General features: G+C 41.3%; 1 protein-coding gene across 1 annotated transcript; it reads left to right on the forward strand.

The window, feature by feature from the left end:
* The first annotated feature begins 11,648 nt into the window (after positions 1–11,648).
* Positions 11,649–21,291, forward strand: LOC134459647 (high-affinity choline transporter 1-like). The gene is made up of 8 exons (XM_063212010.1): positions 11,649–12,248; positions 13,242–13,355; positions 15,328–15,483; positions 15,971–16,119; positions 16,439–16,582; positions 17,403–17,556; positions 19,502–19,716; positions 20,411–21,291. Exons 1-8 carry the CDS (start codon positions 12,071–12,073, stop codon positions 20,978–20,980), a joined length of 1,680 nt encoding a protein of 559 aa, XP_063068080.1. The 5' UTR covers positions 11,649–12,070; the 3' UTR covers positions 20,981–21,291.
* The last annotated feature ends 1,748 nt before the right edge of the window (positions 21,292–23,039 follow it).

Here is a 23,039-nt window from a genome sequence, read left to right on the forward strand (position 1 = left end):
TTGTTCCAATACTTTCACTCACCTAAAATGATTTAAATAATACGAAATATCTCCTCCAGGTACTAATTATTCATTACATCATGCAAACAACTTGTATTTTATGAAAGCACAAAAAACCCAAAATATATTTATTTTTTTACCCTGGTTGACCTTTTGACCTTCAAATTTGACCTTAAAGGTCAGGTTCCATGCTGGCAACCATGGACCATGAAACCTTAGTCCATGCTGATAACTTCTAGCATGATTGTCAACTTTTGAAAAAGACTCCCATGAATATGAACCCCCCCCCCCCCCCAAAAAAGGCAAACCAGAAAATGCATTGTTTTTGACATTCATATTTGACCTTAAAGGTCAAGTTCCATGTTGGCAAAAAGGTGATTCCATCTAGCATGGTTGCTTACATTTGAAAAAGAATTCCATGAATATACAGTTCCCAAAAAAGACTAGCAAGAAAATACCCTGGTTTTGACCTTTTGACCTTTAAATTTGACCCTAAAGGTCAAGTTCCGTGTTGGCAACAAGTTGATTCTGAATCCTTAGTCCATGCTGATGACTTCTGGCATGGTTGCCCACTTTTAACATCTTTTTAACAATGTTTAACTAAATAACACTGTTATTTGACCGTGGTTGACCTTTTGACTTTCATATTTGACCTTAAAGGTCAAGTTCCGTGTTGGCAACCAGGTGATTCTGAAACCTTAGCCCATGCTGATAACTTCTGGCATGGTTGCCAACTTTTAACAGAAAATGCCATCAAACATATATTTTTGGGGCTTGGCAGGCTGACTACAGGCCTGCGTGCATTCACTTACCCTGCTCTCAAGGGCACAGGTGATCACTCCTCCATGTTACAATGTACAGGACATAAACAGACACACAGGCATTCACACCAGTCAGGAGCGCAGCCAGAATCGGTCTCACTCTAGAAGCCTGCGCCAGAGAGGGTCTATGGGTATTGCCATGGAGGTAGTATAAGAACTGGAGAGAGTGAAGTCCCGCCTTCAGTCATTTCAATGGGAAATGCTAGGCCAGTAAATTCAGCCAAAATTGAACAAACTTTTCAGCTTCAAAGATGGAGTCGTTTCCGCCAACAGTTTATTCAGCCAATTACATTGTCCAGAAAGATATATGGAAGACGGGCATTGGATGCATGGAGGTATTATAAGCTGCCCAACCACAGACCTGTATAGGTACAGTGTATGTGTGCCCAACACTAAACGCGCTCATCCACCAATCATCATCCACCTTCTGAGAAAATTGCGACGAGGAAGTGCCTTGCTAATCGTCGAAACTTACCAGCCAAATCCTGACCCCCTGGGTATTACGAGAGACAAAACTCTAGACTTTTCCCAGGTGGTACTGTCCACTAAGTGGCGCCAACCAAGGAGCGTGGAGGAGGGCAGAGGCTGCGTTTGGATTGGTCGACCGGTTGCATTGCTGTGATCACGACTGCCGTAAAGCAATTTCATTAGCAAGATGCTAGCGGAGACTGACTCATAAATGCCAAACCTGTAAGAAATCAGAAGGATATAACTCCCAGGTTATTGTACATTTCATTTAAATCCACATTGGTTTCTCAAAGCCCACAGTAATATTGTCAAGTTTCAGCCGACAGCGAAACTGCCACGCAGCGCGCTAAGCCCCCCACATTTGGGCTTACAATGCATGGGGACCCCGGTTCGAGTCCGGTCGTTTCCCGACCCTGCTCCATCTCTCTCTCCCAGTCATTTCCTGTCTACTCTCACACTGTCATATAATAATAAAGGCAAAAAGCCCCGAAAGAATACTTAAAGGGACACTGTGCAGGAAATGGTCAAAAAAGGTACTGCAACTATGCTGCAACTGGGCTGCCTATTGCCAAATTTGATCTTAACATGAAGTTTACTAAGTAATAAACACGTTTTCTAGTATGGTCCAAGTACAGTCATTTTTGCAGCTAAAAATGTCTATTTCCCGACCCTGTTCCATCTCTCTCTCCCAGTCATTTCCTGTCTACTCTCACACTGTCATATAATAATAAAGGCAAAAAGCCCCGAAAGAATACTTAAAGGGACACTGTGCAGGAAATGGTCAAAAAAGGTACTGCAGCTATGCTGCAACTGGGCTGCCTATTGCCAAATTTGATCTTAACATGAAGTTTACTAAGTAATAAACACGTTTTCTAGTATGGTCCAAGTACAGTCATTTTTGCAGCTAAAAATGTCTATTTCCCGACCCTGTTCCATCTCTCTCTCCCAGTCATTTCCTGTCTACTCTCACACTGTCATATAATAATAAAGGCAAAAAGCCCCGAAAGAATACTTAAAGGGACACTGTGCAGGAAATGGTCAAAAAAGGTACTGCAGCTATGCTGCAACTGGGCTGCCTATTGCCAAATTTGATCTTAACATGAAGTTTACTAAGTAATAAACACGTTTTCTAGTATGGTCCAAGTACAGTCATTTTTGCAGCTAAAAATGTCTATTTTTGGAAATTCAATTCCATGGAGAAGATCCCCCTATTCATGTATGAAAAGTGCAATTTTTCCAGTCATAATGAATACTTAGAATTTGATGCTGGTGGTAAGTATTAATGAAAAAGGTAACATTAGTGAATGGGCAGCATGAATTCTGGAAATTAACAACTAAAAATCTCACACAGTGTCCCTTTAAAAAACAAAAAACTTTTCTTTAGGGAAACATACTCCGGTCCTGGTGCATGCTGAGGCAGAGAGAGAGGCTCAATCCTCGCCCCACGGCTAGGGTAGTAGTCTGTCAGGGGAATAGCATTCCATACACACGGGACCAAATTCCACTTGCATTTAAGCAAGATACAATCTGGAGAAGTGCTGTGGTGCAAAACTAAACATTTGGTTTTAATTTGGTCTAATGACAATGTTCAGAAGCAGAATTTTGTTCAAAGTCTCAATGCAGACAAAATTCCGTGGACCCCCAGCAAACTCTGGTGCCCTCCCAGGGGCGGCCAGGACCCCATCTTAAGAACTGCTGCGTTAACCCATTTCGGGCCCAAAACGTCACACTGCAATAAATGGATTAAAGGTAAGTCGTTGGTGTACAATTCCTTATTATCTTTACTTAAGCCCACGTCGTCTTGACCATACACCCATTTTCAACTTATGTGTGTGATATTTGACTGGATTAACCTTTTAACGTTCCCCCTGGCTAGGGTAGTAGCCTGTCAGTGCAATAGCATCCCATCCACACGAAAACGAATTCCATTCACGTTTAAACAAGATACAATCTGCAATTCTGTTTTGTCATGCTTTTTTGCTTGTTTTTGTTAACATGTGACCCCTTTTTCTCCAAACATTGCTAACAGAAGAGTGCCCTGGGCACATTTATGAAATGTCTGAATCTTTGAAATGACAAGATGACATTTGTGTGGTCAAGGGTTAAAGGCTGACATAAACATGTCACCACCACCTAACTGAGTGTAATTCTTGTCTTCCTTTTCCTTTACATCAATATTTACTACCACCATCAGTGTGTGTGTGTGTGTGTGTGTGTGTGTGTGTGTGTGTGTGTGTGTGTGTGTGTGTGTGTGTGTGTGTGCTTTCTCAGGTGAACCCTGGACTTCTGGACTGTATTGTGGCCTCAAAAACACAATATGCTGACTCAATGTCAGCACACAAATCCAATCATGGCTCAAATTAATTCTTTTTACAAATTAGATTAGATTAGATGAGATTAGATACAACTTTATTGTCTGTTACAGATGAAACAGAAAATTGTCTTTGGCGTGGCTTCAGTGATTCTCACAGACATTAGACAAGACTTGACAAAACAGGACAAAAACAAGACAAGACATGCATGCTGAGACTGGACAGCTCATCTTTTGTTCAGTATGGCCACAGCTGAGGGGACGAAAGATTTCTTGAATCTGTTCTTGTGCGCCAGTGGAACACTGAACCGTCAACCGGATGGCAGCAGTTGGAAGGAGTGATGGAGGGGGTGAGAGGGGTCCTCTATGATCTGGTCAGCTTTCCTGATCACTGCACTACTGTACAGATCAGATAGGGAGGGTTGAAGTGAGCCAGTAATTTTGATAGCCTGGTTCACCATGCGTGACAGTTTATTCTTTTGTGTAATGCCAATTAAATTGTAAGATATGTTGAAGGTGAGGACTGATTCAAATAGATTTGAATTTAATATTACTACTTTGGGGGGAAAAAAAAGATATGAGAAAAACATGAAAATGTTACTTTAAAGGGTTTATGAAACAAACAAACGGTCATTCCCATTAAAGCCTTGTTTTTTCTGATAGCATCGATGAGACTTTGAACCCAATCATCCTGGAGGAACTTGTGAAAATGCCAACTCAAAGTGTGAATTCTGTGAAATTTGGTTTGACTAATGAGCTGGGCTGTGACATCATAGAGGAAAGTCCCTGGTTTGCTAGTATGGCGATCTGAGAAAACAACACACATTTGATGGACCCACATCTTAGAAAGGAACCAAAATTCTGATACAAACATCAGAGTGTCGAAAAACCACACATCCAACCTCATGAGAAAAAAAAACAGCAGCACAAATCTATTTCAGAGGCACTGATACATCTGCAGAAAGTGACATGTCTGACAGGCGAAGTGACGATTGTTGACAGCCTGACAGTTCGTTTTGTTTATGGTTACGGTTGCTAAGGGCGCTTTGCCATGACCCAAAGATGACATGGCGTGTGTATTTGTTGACAAATGGGGGGCATTTTGATTCAATTGCGCGATATAGTTTGATTGAAATGCATGTACATGCAAAAATATTGTCAACTAGAGAAAAAACTGAGGTAATAGGCTGTTGGAGCAGCCCCGAAATCCTAAAAAAGAAGAAGAGAGAAAAAAGCTACGCTATATGCATCTCCGTTTATTCGCTAAGCAGTAGCCCAGTCTGTGAGTTGGCTGTCCTTGACCGAGAGCACCACGGAGGCTGAAGCGCGGATATCCTCGCAAAACCAATTTATTGACCAGTTGAATGGCAATCAACAAAAAGTGCATATCCCGATAGCATTCGCATCGGTTTGGCATGTAATGTGCATTACCCTTTCCTGAAAACAACATACAAAGCAGATGGACAAAGTAAAACGTAGCCTAAAGCAAAGCAGTGCACGAGCAGTTACAGGGGCAGTTTCAGTCTGCACGCCGGCGATGTCAATTGTTGGAACTGCTTGAGACAATAGCATTCTCTTCAGTCCAACCATGCCGCGATCTCCACATTTGTGGTGAAGCATGAGGGGTGGAAATGTGCCGAGCACAACAGTGACCACGAGCTTGCTTCAAAACCACGCCGGTGTGGCAGCTTTTGTGATATGCACCAGAATTCTCATCCACATGTACATCTGCTTGTACGAGGCTATGGCAAGCGATGTGGGACAAATGTATGGCAGGAAGCGAATGTCAACATAAACAGAGATTACACAATCTTCAATATGGTCAGCAAATGTTTTGGGGCTGTCATTTATGTTATGCCTACACTTTGGAATTAGATCAGAGTCTTGTTGTTACACAGGCATATTTGATTTAGCCCAACTGTACCCTCTACTTAACTTTACTCGGTCTGTCCTACAAGCAGATAGCCTACAGGGCGGATGAGAATCCGGTGCATATCACAAAAGCTGCCACACCGGTGCCTGCGTACGAAATGGATCCACAGAGCCCTTGTTTTAGCCTTCTCCTTGTCGGCCACAGTTCCATCATTCTTCACAGAAGGGAACTTGTGCAAAGATATTCCTTCTGTCAAGTAGCCATTTTTGCAGCTGGCACCGTTCGGCCCTCCAGCAACACACTGCTTGACACTGCGCTTTGGTTTGGTACTAGCCGCCATTGATCTGAACAAGGTGGAATGAGGTGAACTTTCCCCTTTTATGTCATGCATATCATTTGCATAAAATTTGCATGTCACGAAAACAAGGGAACAGAACACTTTTTGGAAACGTTTTAACATGACTTTTAGGACAAAATATCACCAAGACAATATCCCATTTTATTCACAAAACTGTCAGAATCTGTCCTGGAAATGGTCAAATTCCTTTACTTTGTTTTCGTTTCATAAACCCTTTAAAGATATCCTATGCAACTTTGACATAAACACACCGATGTAAACAACTTTATGGCGGCCTCTAGTGGTTCTGCCGAAAATGTGCATTGAACTAAATTAGACAGACATTGGCTTCGAGATTATGTGCGAATTAAATTTCTTCGTCCTCTGTAATTAGCCAGATTCCCTTCCTTGCATTCAGCTCTCTCCACTTCTAAGAGGCTTTATCATATGTGCGATTCCCCCCCTTGCTTATGAGTTAGCTGCTTCGACTATTCACTTCACACAACTGCAATCATGTTTGCACTTCCTTCAGATGGATATTATTTGATCCACTTGTTCCCGGCAGATATCCCCGTCTTTATTTCACATTTCCAGTAACTATATAGTACCTGTACATTAGAAGATCGAGGAGACAAAAGCCTATTGCTTATTTTGTTGTAATAATAAAGATTCCGAAGTCGAGGTGACAAGACACGTTTTTATCGTGTGGTGTTGAAAGTGAAAGTGGACACCCATAAGTCGGCTAGAAATCACGTTTTGTCTCCTCTTGATCGGCAACAACATATATTTTTAGCCTCGCTCGACTGATTGTGTCCTTTGACATCAAGTAAAATGTGCGCCATCAAATTTCAACTCGTATACATTTGTGTAGCTTTGTAAACTAAACGAGGTGGCGTGGGCTTTGAGAATGCTAATGCATAAATCCCAGTGCAGTGAATGAATGATAAAATCCACATCTTTGCTCTTTTGGTGTTCGACTCTCTCCGTTTTGAAGCCCTTTTCCGATGTTCACACAAGCGATTTATTTGCCTGTTATTTGAAACCTTTCATCTCAATTAGCTCGTGATTTATTTGCAGTCCCATTCGTTGTTTTCGCTGCATGCCAGCGTGATATTTTACAATCAGCTAGCCAGTAGCCAGCTTTCAGCGAGCTGCTGCTGTTAGCAAACGAAGGGGATGAATGGGTCTCGTTCCGCTCATACAGCATAGAAATCTAGACGCCCCTAGCGGCCGCAAATTCCACAACAAAGGGCGCGGCACCGCCAGGTAAAACTGCAAGTGCTGTTTCGGAGCAGAACCACCAGACGGTGATGGAAATGTTGCCCTTTTCGCCATAACGGGTCAGTCAAGCAAAACCTGGAGTTCCCAGCCATTTCATGACTATGAAAAAGTTGCAGAGTGTTTCTTTAAGACGCATGTCGAATGCAAATTAATCTTAAACCCATTCTCCCGTTCACTTGAGTGTAGGGCTGGACGATATGGGAAAAAACCTATATCACGATATGAATTACTTTATATCACGATAACGATATATTCACGATATACCACAATTATCCTTTGTTTGTTTTCAGTTATCCTCTTTATTTTCTCTATTTTGTCCTGTCGCAAAACCACATTTCTTTAAATTGAATCTTTTTATATTAGTTTTAACAGTTACACTAACTTGGAGCATGTATAGTGGCAACATGAAATGTAATTAAATTATATTAAATTGTATAAAACTGATCAAATTAGTTTATCACGATATAAACGACAGAGGAGAAAGGGCACGATATACAATTTTCTATCACGATAACGATATATATCGTTATATTGCCGAGCCCTACTTGAGTGCATTCCTTCTTACGGTAAGTAAAGGTCAAGCACTTCTATAACAAAAAGTTACGGTTTACTGACTGTGTTATGTACAATTTTTCATGGTAAATGTTTGGGTCCCAGATGTGGCTCATTTTATTATAACAGTGGAAGGCTACACAAATCGAGCAACCTCCGATAGTTCTGGCAGACCACGTAGGCAACGCTCCCTTTTGCCTATTGGCTGACGCCGACCTACTGTAACCCCTACAGCTGTCCATGAATAAGGTGCGCTTTAGTTAATCAGCTGCTGCTCGCAATTGGATGCTGGCCTTTGACGGACTTTATTTAAACTACCGAATTTGTTTTCCTGTCATTGCTTTTTGCTGCTTGTTTTGCACCCACCACCTTCCCTGCTCCACCAGACTTATCATTGCCAAACAATGTCATACTGTTGTCATTGTGGCTTGCTCTGTTCTAGGGTGTATGTTGCCTTTTCCATCTAAATTGAAGGCACTCCACCTGAGGATGCTGCTGTTCTCTGTCTTGGCTTCCATGGAGCTCATGGAGAAGCCAGGGAACTTCCTCCGAACAGAGACATACCACCAAACACAAAATGTGTAGGCCTATTCAGAAATAAAGCTTCCGAAATGTATCTCTGTTTTTCGTCTCATTTTTGACTAGAGTGGATCACACTATTCGTTCCATCAAATTCTTGTCTCAAATGGCATTTTGTTTGTAGATGTGTAACACCCACCAAGCTACCAACTTAATACACATACTTCCTGCCAACGTAATTATTAAGTTGTCAGAAAAATATCACCTTGGTGGGAAGCTTCAGAAGTCTTACATTTTGTTACATTTTATTTCGTTACGTTTCACTTTTGCCCCACCAATGCACTTGTAATAAATGTGATCATTTGCTTAATAGATAACAAGTAAGCTTTTATTTGTATTGAGGGGGCTAAGACATTTCAGGATGGCTGTGTTCCCAATGACATTCTCATCTCTTATCTGTCACATTTAACGATACGCATCATTTTCAGCAGGGGCATTAAGCCTTGTTCACACACGTCCCTGCTAGTTACTCGCTCAGCGAGCTCAGTCAATAGAATATCTATGTGTTCCAGCGATGTGATGTGGGCGGGTTCCAAGTTGAAAATATTTTAACTTCGAGCGAGGCGAGTAAGCGAGTAACCAATTGGAATGCAGAGTTTGGTACTTCTCGCCTGTGCATTGACAGTTAAAGCCATGGGAACATTCCATAAGCAAGTGGCGAGTAGGCGAGTGAGCTAGTGGCGAGAAACTAGCAGTCACTTTTTTAATTTTTTTATTTTACCTTTATTTAACCAAGGAAATAAAATCACATTGAGAATAAAATTCTCTTTTACAAGTGAGCCCTGGCCAAGGCGGCAGCACACATTACATTTACATTTACAGACAGGACACAGACAAAACAGAACAAATTAATATGGATGAAGAGATAAAATTACACAATAAAAACCATAAAATAATAAACATAAAACAAGATTAAAAAGAGATTACAAGATTCACGTGTGTGTGAACCTAGCTTTATTGGTGGAAGTTATCTCATTGGTTGGAAGCATGTGTATTACGTTGACCGTAGGCAACAGTTATTACGTTGAAGGGAAATTATTACGTTGGCCGGGCTATTAGGCTACTTCTGAACTGCACATTTTTAAATCACGTGGGCAGAGTTATTACGTTGGTGGGAAGTTATTAAGTTGTTGGGTGTTACATAGATGTACCGTAGGCCTAACAGAATATGTTACTCAATTTAAATGTGTATGCCTATGTTACCGGGACTTACTGCCACACCTCTTGTAATGACCACTTGCTTCCATAGAGTTTTGTTCAGCATATAGGCCTATGATCGAGACTTTAAAAGAAACTAAAAAACCCTTTTCGCTCCACTGACACAGCGATCTGCGTGGTCAAAGACTGACCGAAAAGCCTCGACTACATAAAAACCAATAAAAACAGGCGAAGAAGAAAAAGTAACCTACTGCCACACAACACCATTTCAGCTCACTCCTTGATGACTGCAAGCAAACTGACGACGTAATCACGTTGCACTTACACACATGGTAGAATTCGGTTTGCTTGGCACACTTGAGTTTGGCTGAAACCGAACCCCATCAAAAAAGTGCAATGTTCGGTTAAAGTCAAAACCAAACATTGGATTCGGTATATCGCTAGTGTCTTATGTCGTTATAGTTTTCAAATAAAATAAAAAGCAGTCAGTGTGTTGAGGAGGGGTGCCAAAATTGTTGCTCATGCCCTTTCTTTGAAATTATAAAAACAATTTTGACAAGAAAACCCAACAATTTTCTATTCTAAATATCTTTGGACCTCCAATGAAAAGATCCTGGTGGTATGTACTATATGAGTATATTTCCGTTTAGTATTATTTCTGGAGATATTACACATTTTGTAAATAAAATGAAGGGGTGGCAATAATAATGCTGGCCGGGGCTGTAATTCTGAAAATGTGGCACTGATCAAAGAGTAAAATTGACACTGTGTTTGGAGTGGAACTAGCCAGGCTGTGCCCAGTGACGCAACACTTTCAGCATTGCAACTAGTCAGTCCAAGAGCAATGCAAGTAGCCAACTTTATGAGTTCCCGAAAATATGGGAACTCCTCCCACTTTGTCGGTAAGCAAACAACCATAAGAAAACCAAGGGAGGCGGGTCAACCATGCCGTTTGGGAAATGTTGCTATGCTCTTGGTCAGACCAAGTCTCGAAGATATTTGAACGACGATGATAATCAGGCTAGAGTGGGACTAAAACGGAGTTCATTTCAACTCTTTAAGAGTTACATTAACACTGGCTAAAGTACTGTGCACTTTAACCCAGCTCAAATGTTGCTTTAGGGCAGTGAGATGGCAATGGGCCAAAACCAAAGGTTTGCCAGACTCTGCTTATCAGCTACAAGAGATCCAGACTTCCACAAGAACATTTTTAATGATTTAATGATCTTTTCTTCATCGCCAGGCCGATACAAGATCATCTATCCAACTGAAAATTCAAGGAATTTACCGGAAAGCCTACCAGTAGGAGTGGAAATCAACTAATTATATTTTCTCAAGTTACTATAATTGAGTAGCTTTTATGAGTACTTACTCTGTAATTTATGTTTTGTTTTATTTGCACTTTGACTTGTTTATATTTTGTCCCCAAGTACTTTACTCAATTATATTGGAACCAGGCCTGAGTACTGAATAAAATCTGACTGATTCAATGACTCAATCATTCAATCAACCTGCCAGAAATTACTCAGGCTTGCACACAGCATTTTCATACCATCAAAATACTTACCATGGATCCATGTGTTGGATGATGGCTGTTGCTAAGCAAGAGAGAGGTGATGAAGAAGGATATCCAAGAAAAAGAATCATTTAATTCCTCAGAGGTAAGGTAATTAAAAGTAACTAACTAAGTACCTTTTACTCAAATTACAATTTAGGTGAACAACTTTTTTTTACTTTTACATGAGTAAGGTTTTTAGATCGGTACTATTACTTTTACTTGAGTAGGATTTAAGGAGAGTACAGATACTTTTTCTTTTATCACAGTTTTTTCCTGTACTTTTTCCACCTCTGCCTACAAGGTCTGTTTTTTTCCACAGAATGTTTCATTACTAATTAACCGACAGCAAAGGTCAGTGGTTTTTTTTTTTTACATTGAGAGATCAATATGACAACATAACAGTGAGTCACGAGAGGACAAGCTGTTTAAAAAATGTGCAAACACCATGTTTATAGTATATTTACACACAAGGCCGTGAGAGTAGTTATAACAGTTTTCATGGCCATGTGTGTATGCATGTCTGTGTGTGTGTTTGTGTTTTCTGAGCAAAAGAGAGAATGCACCCAACCCCGTTTGTCTGCAGTCTATTGCCTCAATATCGCATCTCTGTGAAGAAAGCAATAGTTTCCCCGCTGCCAACCAAGGCAAAACACCTTTTTTTTGGGGGGGGGGGGGGGTCCTCTTTAAACATTGCGGTTTGTGTGATAATCAATTACATCAAGCTTTTGCATCATGAGGTCACAAGGACAGAACAGGAAAGAATGGGAGGAACTAGCTTGACTTGACCCAGGTCTCTCCGTGTCTCTGCATGTTTCTGCAGGAGGTGCTTGGCAAACTGCAAATACCAAGGACAGCAGCCTGTGTGGAAAACTACCCCACAACAAGAACCTTTCAGTCAGATAAATTAGTCACTAAGCTAGTTTGGTAGGCAGTCCTGGCTTGGACTCCCTGATAGAAGAGTCTCTGTGACCCAACGGGACCTCTCCTGGCTAAAGAAAGGTTCAATAAAAAGCAAAGTTAGTCAGGGAAGCCAAAGTGGCAAATTACTTTTCAGTTAGTCTACTGTAGATGAACTGTCCGCTATTCTGGCAATAACCAAGTCGGTCGGTCACACACACAGGGGTCCTGGAGCATGGGCCTCAACATCCCTGGTTTGATAGCCACTGTGGCCTTCTATGTGGCTGTGCTGGCCACAGGAATATGGGCGTCCAGGAGAGCGAAAGCTAAAGTAACCACGGGGACTGTCACTGAAGTGGCTCTGCTGGGGGGGCGCTCCATCAGCCTGCCCGTGGGGATTTTCACCATGACCGGTAAGGTGCAGACTACACGTATGCGGATAATTTTAAATGTGGATATTTTTTTCAAACCCTTTTACGTGTAAACACAAGAGGTGGATAAAAATAAAAACGGTGACAGGTGAGTTTTAGCCCCCTAAATGGGATAGTTTTTAAAACCGGACATTCTAAAACTTTGTTTAGGCTATGTGTAAATCAGAGCCCAAACCAATGTGTTTTCAAAAATATCCACATACGTGTAAACAGCTTATCAGTCAGTACAACTGTCCCCTACAAAAAGCAGGAGTACACACCCCCACACACATACATACACAACCTTCTATTATAACATATTGGTAGTGACAATACTATAATAACTCTAATCCTAAAGCAGACCCTGAACTATTTTGTTGTTGTTATTTATTTATTTATTTATTTATTTATTTATTCCCTTCCTTATTTATTTACCAATTTATCCACAACTAAATTAACAAATCACAATACAGTACATTGTCAACCTCTACATAGACACTTGAAAATAATCCTTTAGGATGGGACACATGCAATTTCATCACTTTTTAAAAATATATATCTGGAGAGGTAAATCAATTGGGAAAGACTTTCACCCTGTGGCACTTAAAGCCTTGACAGCAACTGAAGCAACATCATTCCCCAAACCTAATTACACTACTTGTCTTGTACCACCCAGAAAAGTAGTGAGTAGACACACTGGACATATCTCTTTTGCTGGGCACTTTTGGCTTAGAGGGCACTTTTGGCTTAGAGGGCCCACTCATAATTAGCGGCGCAGAACTGACTCCCCGGTGGGCCCTGCACCCTTGTGGGCCCTTATTTTCAGAAATGTAAAAAAAAAAGTTTTACCTTTTTTTACATTTCTGAAAATAGGGGCCCACAAGGGTGCAGGGCCAACCGGGAAATGCCCGCTATGCCAGATGGCCAGTCCTAAAAGCTAGTCTATTCATGACTGTCTGACTCTTAAAACATGTGTTCTTGTGTACGTTCTCACAGCTACCTGGGTTGGAGGAGGGTTCATTCTTGGAGTTGCTGAAGCTGTCTATAGCCCACAAAAGGGTTTTGTTTGGGCACTGATGCCATTCTACTATTCTGTGTCATTTATAATAGGTAAGTTTGATGAAAGATTTCAAATCAAAATAATGATGCAATTCATATTACTGTGTGTGGACATAACTGTTTGTTGTCTGTGTTCGTAGCGTGTTACTATTGTTGTTGTATCGTTACCGTCCTGAAAATTAGGAATCGTCAAATGGAGCTCGCCAAACCCATTGTGAATATACCTATTTGAATGATTGATTCATGTGATATATAATATTATATTTTTATTTTTCAGTCACATATTTTATTCAATGTACATGTACGCATATTTACTGCAAGCTTTGATTAGCTTTAGCAAATTAATTTTGCAGCTTTTGTTGTATCCATGACTCAATTTTATTCTTGGAGCAGGCGTCACTCTTAATTATTTAAAGTCTTTGAGGGTGCTGGCTCAAATTTTAAATTCAATGTTTCAAGAAGGAGGCCGCACCTTGCATAGCAGTGTTTTTTTATTGCACAGACGCGTAATGCCCCGTGTACATCGGGAGCGACCAACGCGAATGAAGCGACGGAAGTCATTCATTCTCTATGGAGGGTGCGCGACCAGTGCTACCGGAGCGAATTCGCCAGGGGCGAAGCTTCTTGAGCGACCAGGGCGACTTTTAACGATTAAACTCAAGCTAATCTTAAGCGAATTCGCTATGACGCTGTTCGGCGAAAACCAATCGGAACGTTCATATCGAGGAATGTCCCAGGCTGTCACGACAGAGCCGTTATGTGATTAGCTGAATCAAACATGTCAGTGCAGCGTCCAGAGCGAATAAAACGAATTCATGCCGCAACTTCTTCAACTACCCCAGCTACCCGGTCGCGTTGGTAGCGCTTGATGTACACGGGGCATAAGGCACACGCCGAAACGTGCCAGTGCAATAAAAAACACTGCTATGCAAGGTGCGACCTCCTTCCTGTATCCATTACTCCCCATGCCATTGTGAAATTTCTTCAAAGATTTTCAAAACCGTGGTTCTATTTTGTCAGTCTCTGGTTTCTCCAAAACCTGGACAGACTGACCAAGCTCCTACTTGAAGAGACCTCATCAATCTCCTGTAGTATTGTAAAATGTCAGTTTATACCAACTCTTCGTACATGAGTGGGGAAGAGTGGCCGGTTTTGCCTTCAGTGGTTCCCTTAAACCAATTTAGCCTGATGCTGGAGCCTGGAGCAACATATACGCTGCATTCAGGCTTTTGAGATTTGAGTTAGTTTTTTTGTTTTTTTTCATAAAAAAAATTGTTTCATGTTTTATTGTGCTTCAAAGGCTGAGATATTTAGGTTTTAATAGGGAGAGGGCACCTTTTCCCAAGAAGGGCTCAGTCAGCACGCAGCAGGCGTATTTTGCAGGTGCACACCACACAAACAAGACTTAAAGGAGAATTCCGGCCGTATTTATATCACATCTTGTGTAGGCTGAGGGAAATTGGTCAAAGGGGAAACCGCGAGAAATGTTCATGCGTGCTGCGCAAAGTTGTTCAATTGCGCCGTTTACGATTAAAGCGTAGCCCAGCGGGCAAAGATTTAACTTTCTATGAAGCTCCTAGCTTGCATGAAAATGCTTTAGAATGATTTGGCCGTGGTCTCAGTACCAATACAACTCCATCCAGTGGCTAACCATTCCGTTAGCTAGCACAGATACGATACATTTGCAGATATCAGAAATGGCACACCTACCTCTCTCAGCTTCCGTCTTCCACAGGCGTCCGAAAAATTGATCAACAAAGTGCAATCCATTTCATTTTTGTCCCCCAAAGACAATATTTCAGGAACCCAGAAGACACATTTACTAGTCTTAAGTGGTCTGATAAGGTGTCTTTTAAGATTAAACGTTTCTTGGGCAGAAGATTGTGTCATGGAGGAAGATTGGGGTGTGTCCTGGTTCGTGTCCTTGAACAACTTTGTTTCTTTTTTGTTTTTTTTGTTACACGTGACGTGCCACATGGACATGTAAGACTTTGTCATTGATTTTTTTTCTATTTTGTTGCAGGTGGTTTAGTATTCGCTAAACCCATGAGGGAGAAGAAGTACATCACAATGATGGATCCTTTTCAGATCAAATATGGCAAACGTGTGGCTACTTTGATGGTGATCCCCGGCATCATTGTGGATGTGTTGTGGGTCGCTTGCACTCTTATGGCATTGGGTAAAAAGAACCATGCATTTTTTATGATATGCAATTTCATCATTAAATGTGTAAATAACAAATATTTCCATACCATAATAATCTATATTTTCTGGCAAATTTTCCGTACACTACACATTGCAGACTTGTAACAAGTGCATTAGTAATGGAAACAGAAGGGGGTGGTGTGACATTTTACCTGCAAAGCATTTCCCTGCAATTACTGTATTTCAATATACCACTCATGTGTGAACATTGTTTCTTGCTCGAAATCAACTTCTCCACTTGGTGTTCAATTCATCTACTGTATATGTCGTTCATTAACATGTGATTAGTCAGTTATATGATATTGTGGGCCCTGCCTTGGCCTAACGGTAGGGCACTGGGTTAATATGCTGGCGACCCGGGTTCGATTCCGGCCCGGGTCATTTGACAATCCTCCCCATTAAATAAAGGCAAAAAAATCCCTAAAAAATATATGTTTTAAACCCTATATGATATTTTGCAGGAGGAACGATGAGCACGATCCTCGATTTGCCGTATGCCTACTCAGTGGTCTTGTCCGCAGCAGTAGCAATACTCTACACTCTCCTTGGGGGGCTCTACTCCGTCGCCTACACAGATGTCATCCAATTAGTCCTTATCTTTATTGCATTGGTGAGTACACAAAAAACTTCTATTGTTATGTTTAGGGGTGAGACTTTGATTGATTATGATTAATTGTGAATAATTAATTACAAAACCTACAAAACCAATTAATTTGTTATTTTTCAAGTCACATCCGTTATGTTAATGAAAAAGTACATTCTAATAAGGCGTAATGTTCTCACTCTTTCCGCTTTATACACAAGGACATATTGACATTCCCTTTCATGTCTGTTGTTAATAAAAGAATAATCACGATAAGTAAATAAAATAATCACAATGTCTTGCATAGGCATTGATCTCATCATGTCTTGTGTTTCTTGTTCTGCAGTGGCTGTGTGTGCCATTCATCCTTCTGAACCCCATCTCCCTCGACATCAGCTGGACAGCTGTCAATCATACTTACCAGCCACCTTGGATTGGACATGTAGAGACACAGGACATCGGCAAATTCCTAGATGACTTTCTTGCTCTGGTAAGTAGCCTGCGTGTAGATCATTCCTTCCAGATAATTTTCACCATAAGTCACAGGTTGAATTCCTTTTGGCAACTGCCTTGAAAAAAAAAAAACGAGTTGGTTTGCACTGATTCTTGAGAACGTGGCTAAAACAGGTTTTCATTTTGAAAAATACTTCAAACCCAAAACATAGAAGTGTATTATGACAGACGAGGGTCGGAACAAACTCCGCATATTTTACTCTTTTTTTTCTTAAAATAGGCTCTTAATTTGTTTTTCTCAACAGCGTCAGACACAATTAAAGTTAAAAATGTGTTTTTTATTGTTTTGTTTTATTATTATTATTGTTATTATTATTATTATTATTTTTATTATTATCTTAATTATTTTAAGAATTCAACAGCATTAAAGATACAGTACATATTGTAAGAATATTCCTTCAAAACCGTCAAATACATAAAACTCCCTATTCATTTAATTAAATAGATCCTATACTTAAATTAAAGGTGGTTGTGCAGGTGAAATGATAATAGATTAGCAGTTTCCTGTTAGTACAACACATTTAAACTATTATCCATTGTATTTGATTTGGTTGGGAACCCCAAAACATAATATCAATCGAAAAAGTGAGAGTTATTCTTCTCCCATAAAGCAATGCATGACATCATGTTAGATGAACTGGAGCAACCAGATTCTATACCAGAACGCGTCAGTGCGTTTACAGTTTGTTACTAATAGATATAATATACTGATATAATAATCCATTTTGTTAACGTTTATTCATGATTCGTTGATATTCTTCAATGATTTGTCAATATTTTTCATATTTCTTCGCCAGAGTGTTGGAGCACTTGGCTTCCAGTGTTTTCACCAGAGGACCCTGTCCGCATCCTCGCCGGTCAAGGCCCAGATCACATGCTTCGTTGCAGCAGTGATGATCATCATCCTGGGCATTCCATCCATTCTGATTGGAGCAGTGGCCGCATCAACAGGTGCCAGCTGCTCATATAATGCAATACGCCAATGGTTTTCAACACACCCTGGACATCATAAGCTGCCCAACGCCCCCTTGACTACATCATAAGCCCCCCAACACCCCCTTGACATCATCATAAGCCCCCCAACGCACCATTGACCACATCATAAGCCTGCCACCGGCCCCTCTTTACGGCCCGTACCCACACAGAGTAATTCCGCTCCGCTCTCATTGACTTTGAATGGGGGCGATATCGCGCTTGACAGCGCGGAGGTGAAGCGATATCGCAGCGGGACGCGATTTGATATAGACGAGCTCTCTATATCATGCAAATTTGATGGTCCAATAACCAATCAGATGGGCGTATGGGTAGCAAGGGCGGGAGTTACAAATTTTTTTGAAAAACATGGCGGCGATTTCTGTGATTTCCAACATCACGTTTTTGCTTAATATAAAGACCCTAAATGCTTATAAATGTCACGATTACCACGGATTGATGTAAAAATGCACCACGAACTTATGTAACACAAATAGGTTACTCCACATTGCCATTTGATCACTCAATGTTTTGAGCTAACCGGGTAAGCTAACGTTAGCATTTCACCAGAACCAGGCAGCTACAAGCTTATATTAGACTACTTCTGTACTTCTAGAATGATATAACGGGGCTTAAATGTTACCTAGGACCAAAACACAATCGTATTTAAGCCATGTACACACTGTGTTGTGATATTGAGTGAGTAATGTGTGCAAACGACCGTTCGCCGTTTGTTATCTCGCTCGGTCTACCCGGTGTCAGCTGCGAGACACACCCCGCGCGGCGAGGCTCGAAAGTCGGGTGAGCAGCGTAGTTAGCCCCGGGGAGAATCTAATGGGAGTATCCGTTACCACACCCCCAGCGCGATATTGCGCGTCGCGGATTCCGCCTGGCAGTTTCCCAGTCGGTACTAGGCGTTAGTATTATAAATTACCGTAGACCAATGACCCACCCCAATGGCAACTAAACACCGCCCCCTTCAGCTGTATCCTTCGCAATGCCTCCTGAGTGTTCCCTAAAGCCAACATAGAGAAACACTACTATACATAGGTTGGTCTGTTATTATTCTACCTGAATGAGCACGCAGCCAGGGATCCCAAAATTCTAAGTACCTAAGTGTTAAACATCGGAAGTTGCATTGGACTAGTGTAGTGTGTGGTTAAAACCTGTTTTAGACGGCTGGATGTTGTAGCGGTTTCTGTGGTTTCTCCTACCGACTCCATTCCATCTTAACGTGAGGACATCAGAATTGATTCATATGCTTTGTAAATGAAATTATATTGTTTCACTCCAATCACATGTGAGGACAACGTTTGAGTGACGCAGCTTCCAAACAATCAGAGGTTGTCTCCGACAGCGATACCCCGTCTTGTAAGCAGTGGCTAACGCTCCGTAAAAAAATATAGCGTTTTTTAGGGAACATGGCTAAGAATTCCGAGCGACATGATAGTATGTTCTTCTAAACAGTGTCACCGACAGTAGGCCTACAGTGTGCGAGTAAGTGGATAAAACCGCAAGCCGACAAGACAACAAGTTCTTGTCATAGGCTATACTGTGCAGGGCTCCAATGGGACTTCCAATGATAAACACCCAGCCGGCTAGCATTTTGGAATCCCTGGCTGCGTACACATTTAACTGTTTACCAACAGCTGGAACCCATGTATATGTGATGATTTTCAGTTGAATTGTGTATTTTTTGTCTTTTTTGTAGTTAATGTTCAAATTTCATAATTTTCATGATTTTTACTAAGCAAGAGACTAATATTTACTTGTCTGGCTTGCTTCAGAAACCAAAGACGTCTATGAAAAATAATTAAAAATGCCAGATTTACAATGAGGTTTCACCTGCAAAAATGCATTTTTAAATAACTCAAATAATGATCCATTAAAAACTTTATATGGCATTCTTAATGTCTTTCCACAGACTGGAATCTAACGGACTACGGTGCCCCTTCTCCATTTGAGCGTGGAGAGGCCTATGGGGTCTTGCCCATCTGTCTGCAGTACCTCGCCCCTCCATACGTCTCCATAGTAGGGATCGCTGCTGTGGCTGCAGCCGTCATGTCCTCAACGGACTCTGGTCTCATCTCCAGCACGTCCATGTTCAGCTCCAACATCTACAAGAATATCAGAAAACAGGTTTGTTAAGCTTTTACTTTGATATTGTACCCCATTGAAGTAACTGGGTGGGTAGTACAAAGGAAAACAAAATGCGATACAGTATGTGAGGAAATAAAACTTTTCTTGGTTAGTGGAGAAACAAAAAAGCCAAAAGATACACTGGGCTAGGTATGGGTTATTATAATACTACTTTTATCTGTATAGCACAATATAGACATGGAGCTCAATGTGCTTTAACAGTTAGATGAAAAAATAAACACAATAAAAATGAATAACTTGATTAAGAAAAACACCCTATTTACAAAAAGTTAAGATACGTTGGATGGCTAACTTAGAAATTAGAAATCATGGAATAACAAACCCACAAAATGACGCAAATGTAAAATCAAATGATCCGGAAGACTAGAGACAAAAGCAAAAAGTCATAAGAATTAGACAACTAAAACAAGGCCCTTGGTGGCAACAGGGGTGAGGAAAAGCAGTTTGTGAATTTATAGGGGGAAACCTCTTTCTCCGTCTGGTCTTGCCTCAGAATTTTGAATGAGTTGTGATGTATCAATTGACTTTCTTGGGAGATGAAAGAAAAGGGATGTAGGGGCTCGGTTTTAGTGTTCACTAGTTTTATCACAATGGGATTCCTTCCACTGAAATAACTCCATTAGGACAGGATACAAACTTGCGTGCGTGTTAACGTGTTAACTCTCCAATGCAGGCCTCAGACCGAGAGATGCAGTGGGTGATCCGCATAGCTGTTGTCGTGACCGGAGTGCTGGGGACAGCGCTGACCTTTCTCGACAACAGCATTTTGGGATTCTGGATCCTCGGAGCAGACGTGGGATACTGCATCGTCCTGCCCCAGCTTATCTGTGTCATCTTCTGCCCCGTCTCCAACGGTTACGGAGCAACTGCAGGCTACTTCCTGGGTATTCTGCTGAGGGTCTTGAGCGGAGAGCCCCTCATTGGCCTCCCACCAACCATCCATTTTCCAGGCGGTGAAATAGTGGATGGCGTGTACATCCAGCAAGCACCTGTCCGGACAGTGTCCATGCTGTTCACACTAGTCTGTGTGCTGTTTTTCTCATACGTGTTTGAACAACTATTCCACCATCATATACTTCCTGACAGATGGGACGTCCTTGGGGTCAGCAATGTGACGTCACCAAGGCTGGAACAAGCGAGCAATAATAACACTGATGGACAGACAGTGTCAATGATGTCAGGCCCTGACAAAGGACATTTGGAGAGGCACCGAGCAAAAGTGGACGAAAACACAAAGCTCTAGGATTTGCCTGGAAGTGACGTTTATGTATGGAGTGCTATTACAAACGATGTAACTGTACGTAATCATCAGAACTTTTTAATGCATGGACTTCCCATCCACAAAAGTAGTGGAGGATCTTTGCTTACACATTTGTGCCACATGCACAGTAAGGGCGAAATCCCTGTTCACATCTTGGCAAACACGTCACCATAAATATCACATGATACATTAATATTATTGATTATGAGGGCTAATGGAGGATTTGGCCAGTTATGAAATGTGCTAAAGAAGTGCTTTGAATTGAAAGTCTGTCTTCACCATGTTCAGATTACGAGACAATTGCTACGTGTACATGATGTTTTTGAATCGGATCTAATAGATCGGATTTAAGTAGATCGGATTAAGAGTTATTTTGCGACGTGTATACATGGCAATTTCACTTAAATGCGATTAAACGTCTGGGGAAAATAAAGCATTGCGATTGGACTGAGGACGCACGTGCTGAGTGAGCCAAATAAGGCGTGGGGGCGTGGTCGCCAAACCTCCGGGGAACTACTGGGACACAAGCTTATCTTCAGCCCGAAAATGAATTCCCTCAGTGGACTCAAGGCTGGTAAAATCCCCTTTGGGTCTGGTTCTTTCAAATGCTAGTTAGCACCCTCCTAGCTTAGAAAAACGAACTGGTGAAAGGGTGATGTGGAGTAACTTTGTTGTGCTTAATTACTTCGTGGGGCACTTTTACATCAATATATGGAAGCCACAACAGTATATATAGTCGCTTAGGGACTTTAAATTAAGCAAAACTTTCATGTGAAAATCAACAGGAAGTGCCGCCATCTTTTTCTCACTGACAAAGAGCACGGGCTCTTGGCGCCATCGTGTGGTCAACGAGCATGCGTGGAACGACCGGATTTATTGTAATTCTGATTAAAAGGTTACATGACAGAGGAACGTGTTTAATCGGATTTAAAAGAGGAATAAACCACCCACTTTAATCGAGTTTAAATCGGAATAAACTTAAATCCTGTTCGGTAAGTGTTTACATGATGTTTTTAAAGTGGAATTAAGTTTTAATGAGATTTAAAGTGAGTTAAATCGGATTTAAATGCCTCATGTAAACGTACCAATTGCATCAACTAAAACAAAAAAGCTGTTTCATTTGCGAAGGTTAGCTGTCTAGTTTGTCACATAAATACACAGTATAATGTCATGAAATTAACCTAAATGACCATCACCAGCTGCAAACCCTAAACATTCCTTAACTAAGCTGATTTTCATTTTATTGTATGGCTGTTTGCATACTAACAGCACACCAAAGTGTGATAGGTTGCAATATCAGTAACTTGGACAAAATACCTGATGAGACAACTTGCCTAGCAAAATTCCTAGCTTTAGGAAACAAACTATGTTAGTTTGATCGCTGGAGATGGATCAATTCAATGTATTCCGCTGTTGTCATAAAAGAGAGCTGCAGTTAGACCAAAGAGATGAACGTTTTACTTTAGGTTGCCTAATAGTAATGGGATGAGATTTTCGGGTCTTTTCTGAGATCCGGTTCTTTTGGCTCGCCTTACTATGGAGTGTCGACTTTCTTTTGGCTCCCATTCAGCTGCTCCTCATATATTGGTTTTAAATAATTATTAGTTAAATGTTTTAACTAGTTAATTATTTTAGAACCTTTTAAACGTGTTTCTGTTCCTTGACTTGGTTATGTGTTGTTTTCTTTAGAGATGTACAGGATCCAAGATCCGGTTCCGGATCCGGCAGGATAATAAGGTTTTTCAGACTATCCGGATCCGGCAGGATCTTAAGCAGTGGATCCGGTATCCGGCAGTTACATAAAAATCAGGATCTGGGGCATCTCTACTTTTTACGTAGCCTAGGCTTTTCAGTCAGTCTTTCACAACCCCAATCGCTGCGTGGAGTGAAAGCCCTTTGGAAGTGGCCGTTGCAGGCAGTGTGGGCCCACGTGTGCGAGTAGGCTATGTGTTTCAACCCTTTCGTAGGATCCGGTATCCGATTCCGGGTCCGGCAGGATTTTAAGCAGTGGATCCGGTATCCGGCAGGATCCTAAAAATCA

This window comes from Engraulis encrasicolus, chromosome 12 (assembly GCF_034702125.1).
Source record: "Engraulis encrasicolus isolate BLACKSEA-1 chromosome 12, IST_EnEncr_1.0, whole genome shotgun sequence".
Classification (NCBI taxonomy): Eukaryota; Metazoa; Chordata; class Actinopteri; order Clupeiformes; family Engraulidae; genus Engraulis; species Engraulis encrasicolus.

Coding starts and splice junctions, on each gene's coding strand:
- LOC134459647 (XM_063212010.1), top strand. CDS start 12,071: ATGGGCCTCAACATCCCTGGTTTGATAGCCACTGTGGCCTTCTATGTG. Junction 13,356..15,327: donor TTCTGTGTCATTTATAATAG/GTAAGTTTGATG, acceptor ATTTTGTTGCAG/GTGGTTTAGTATTCGCTAAA. Junction 19,717..20,410: donor ACAAGAATATCAGAAAACAG/GTTTGTTAAGCT, acceptor TCTCCAATGCAG/GCCTCAGACCGAGAGATGCA.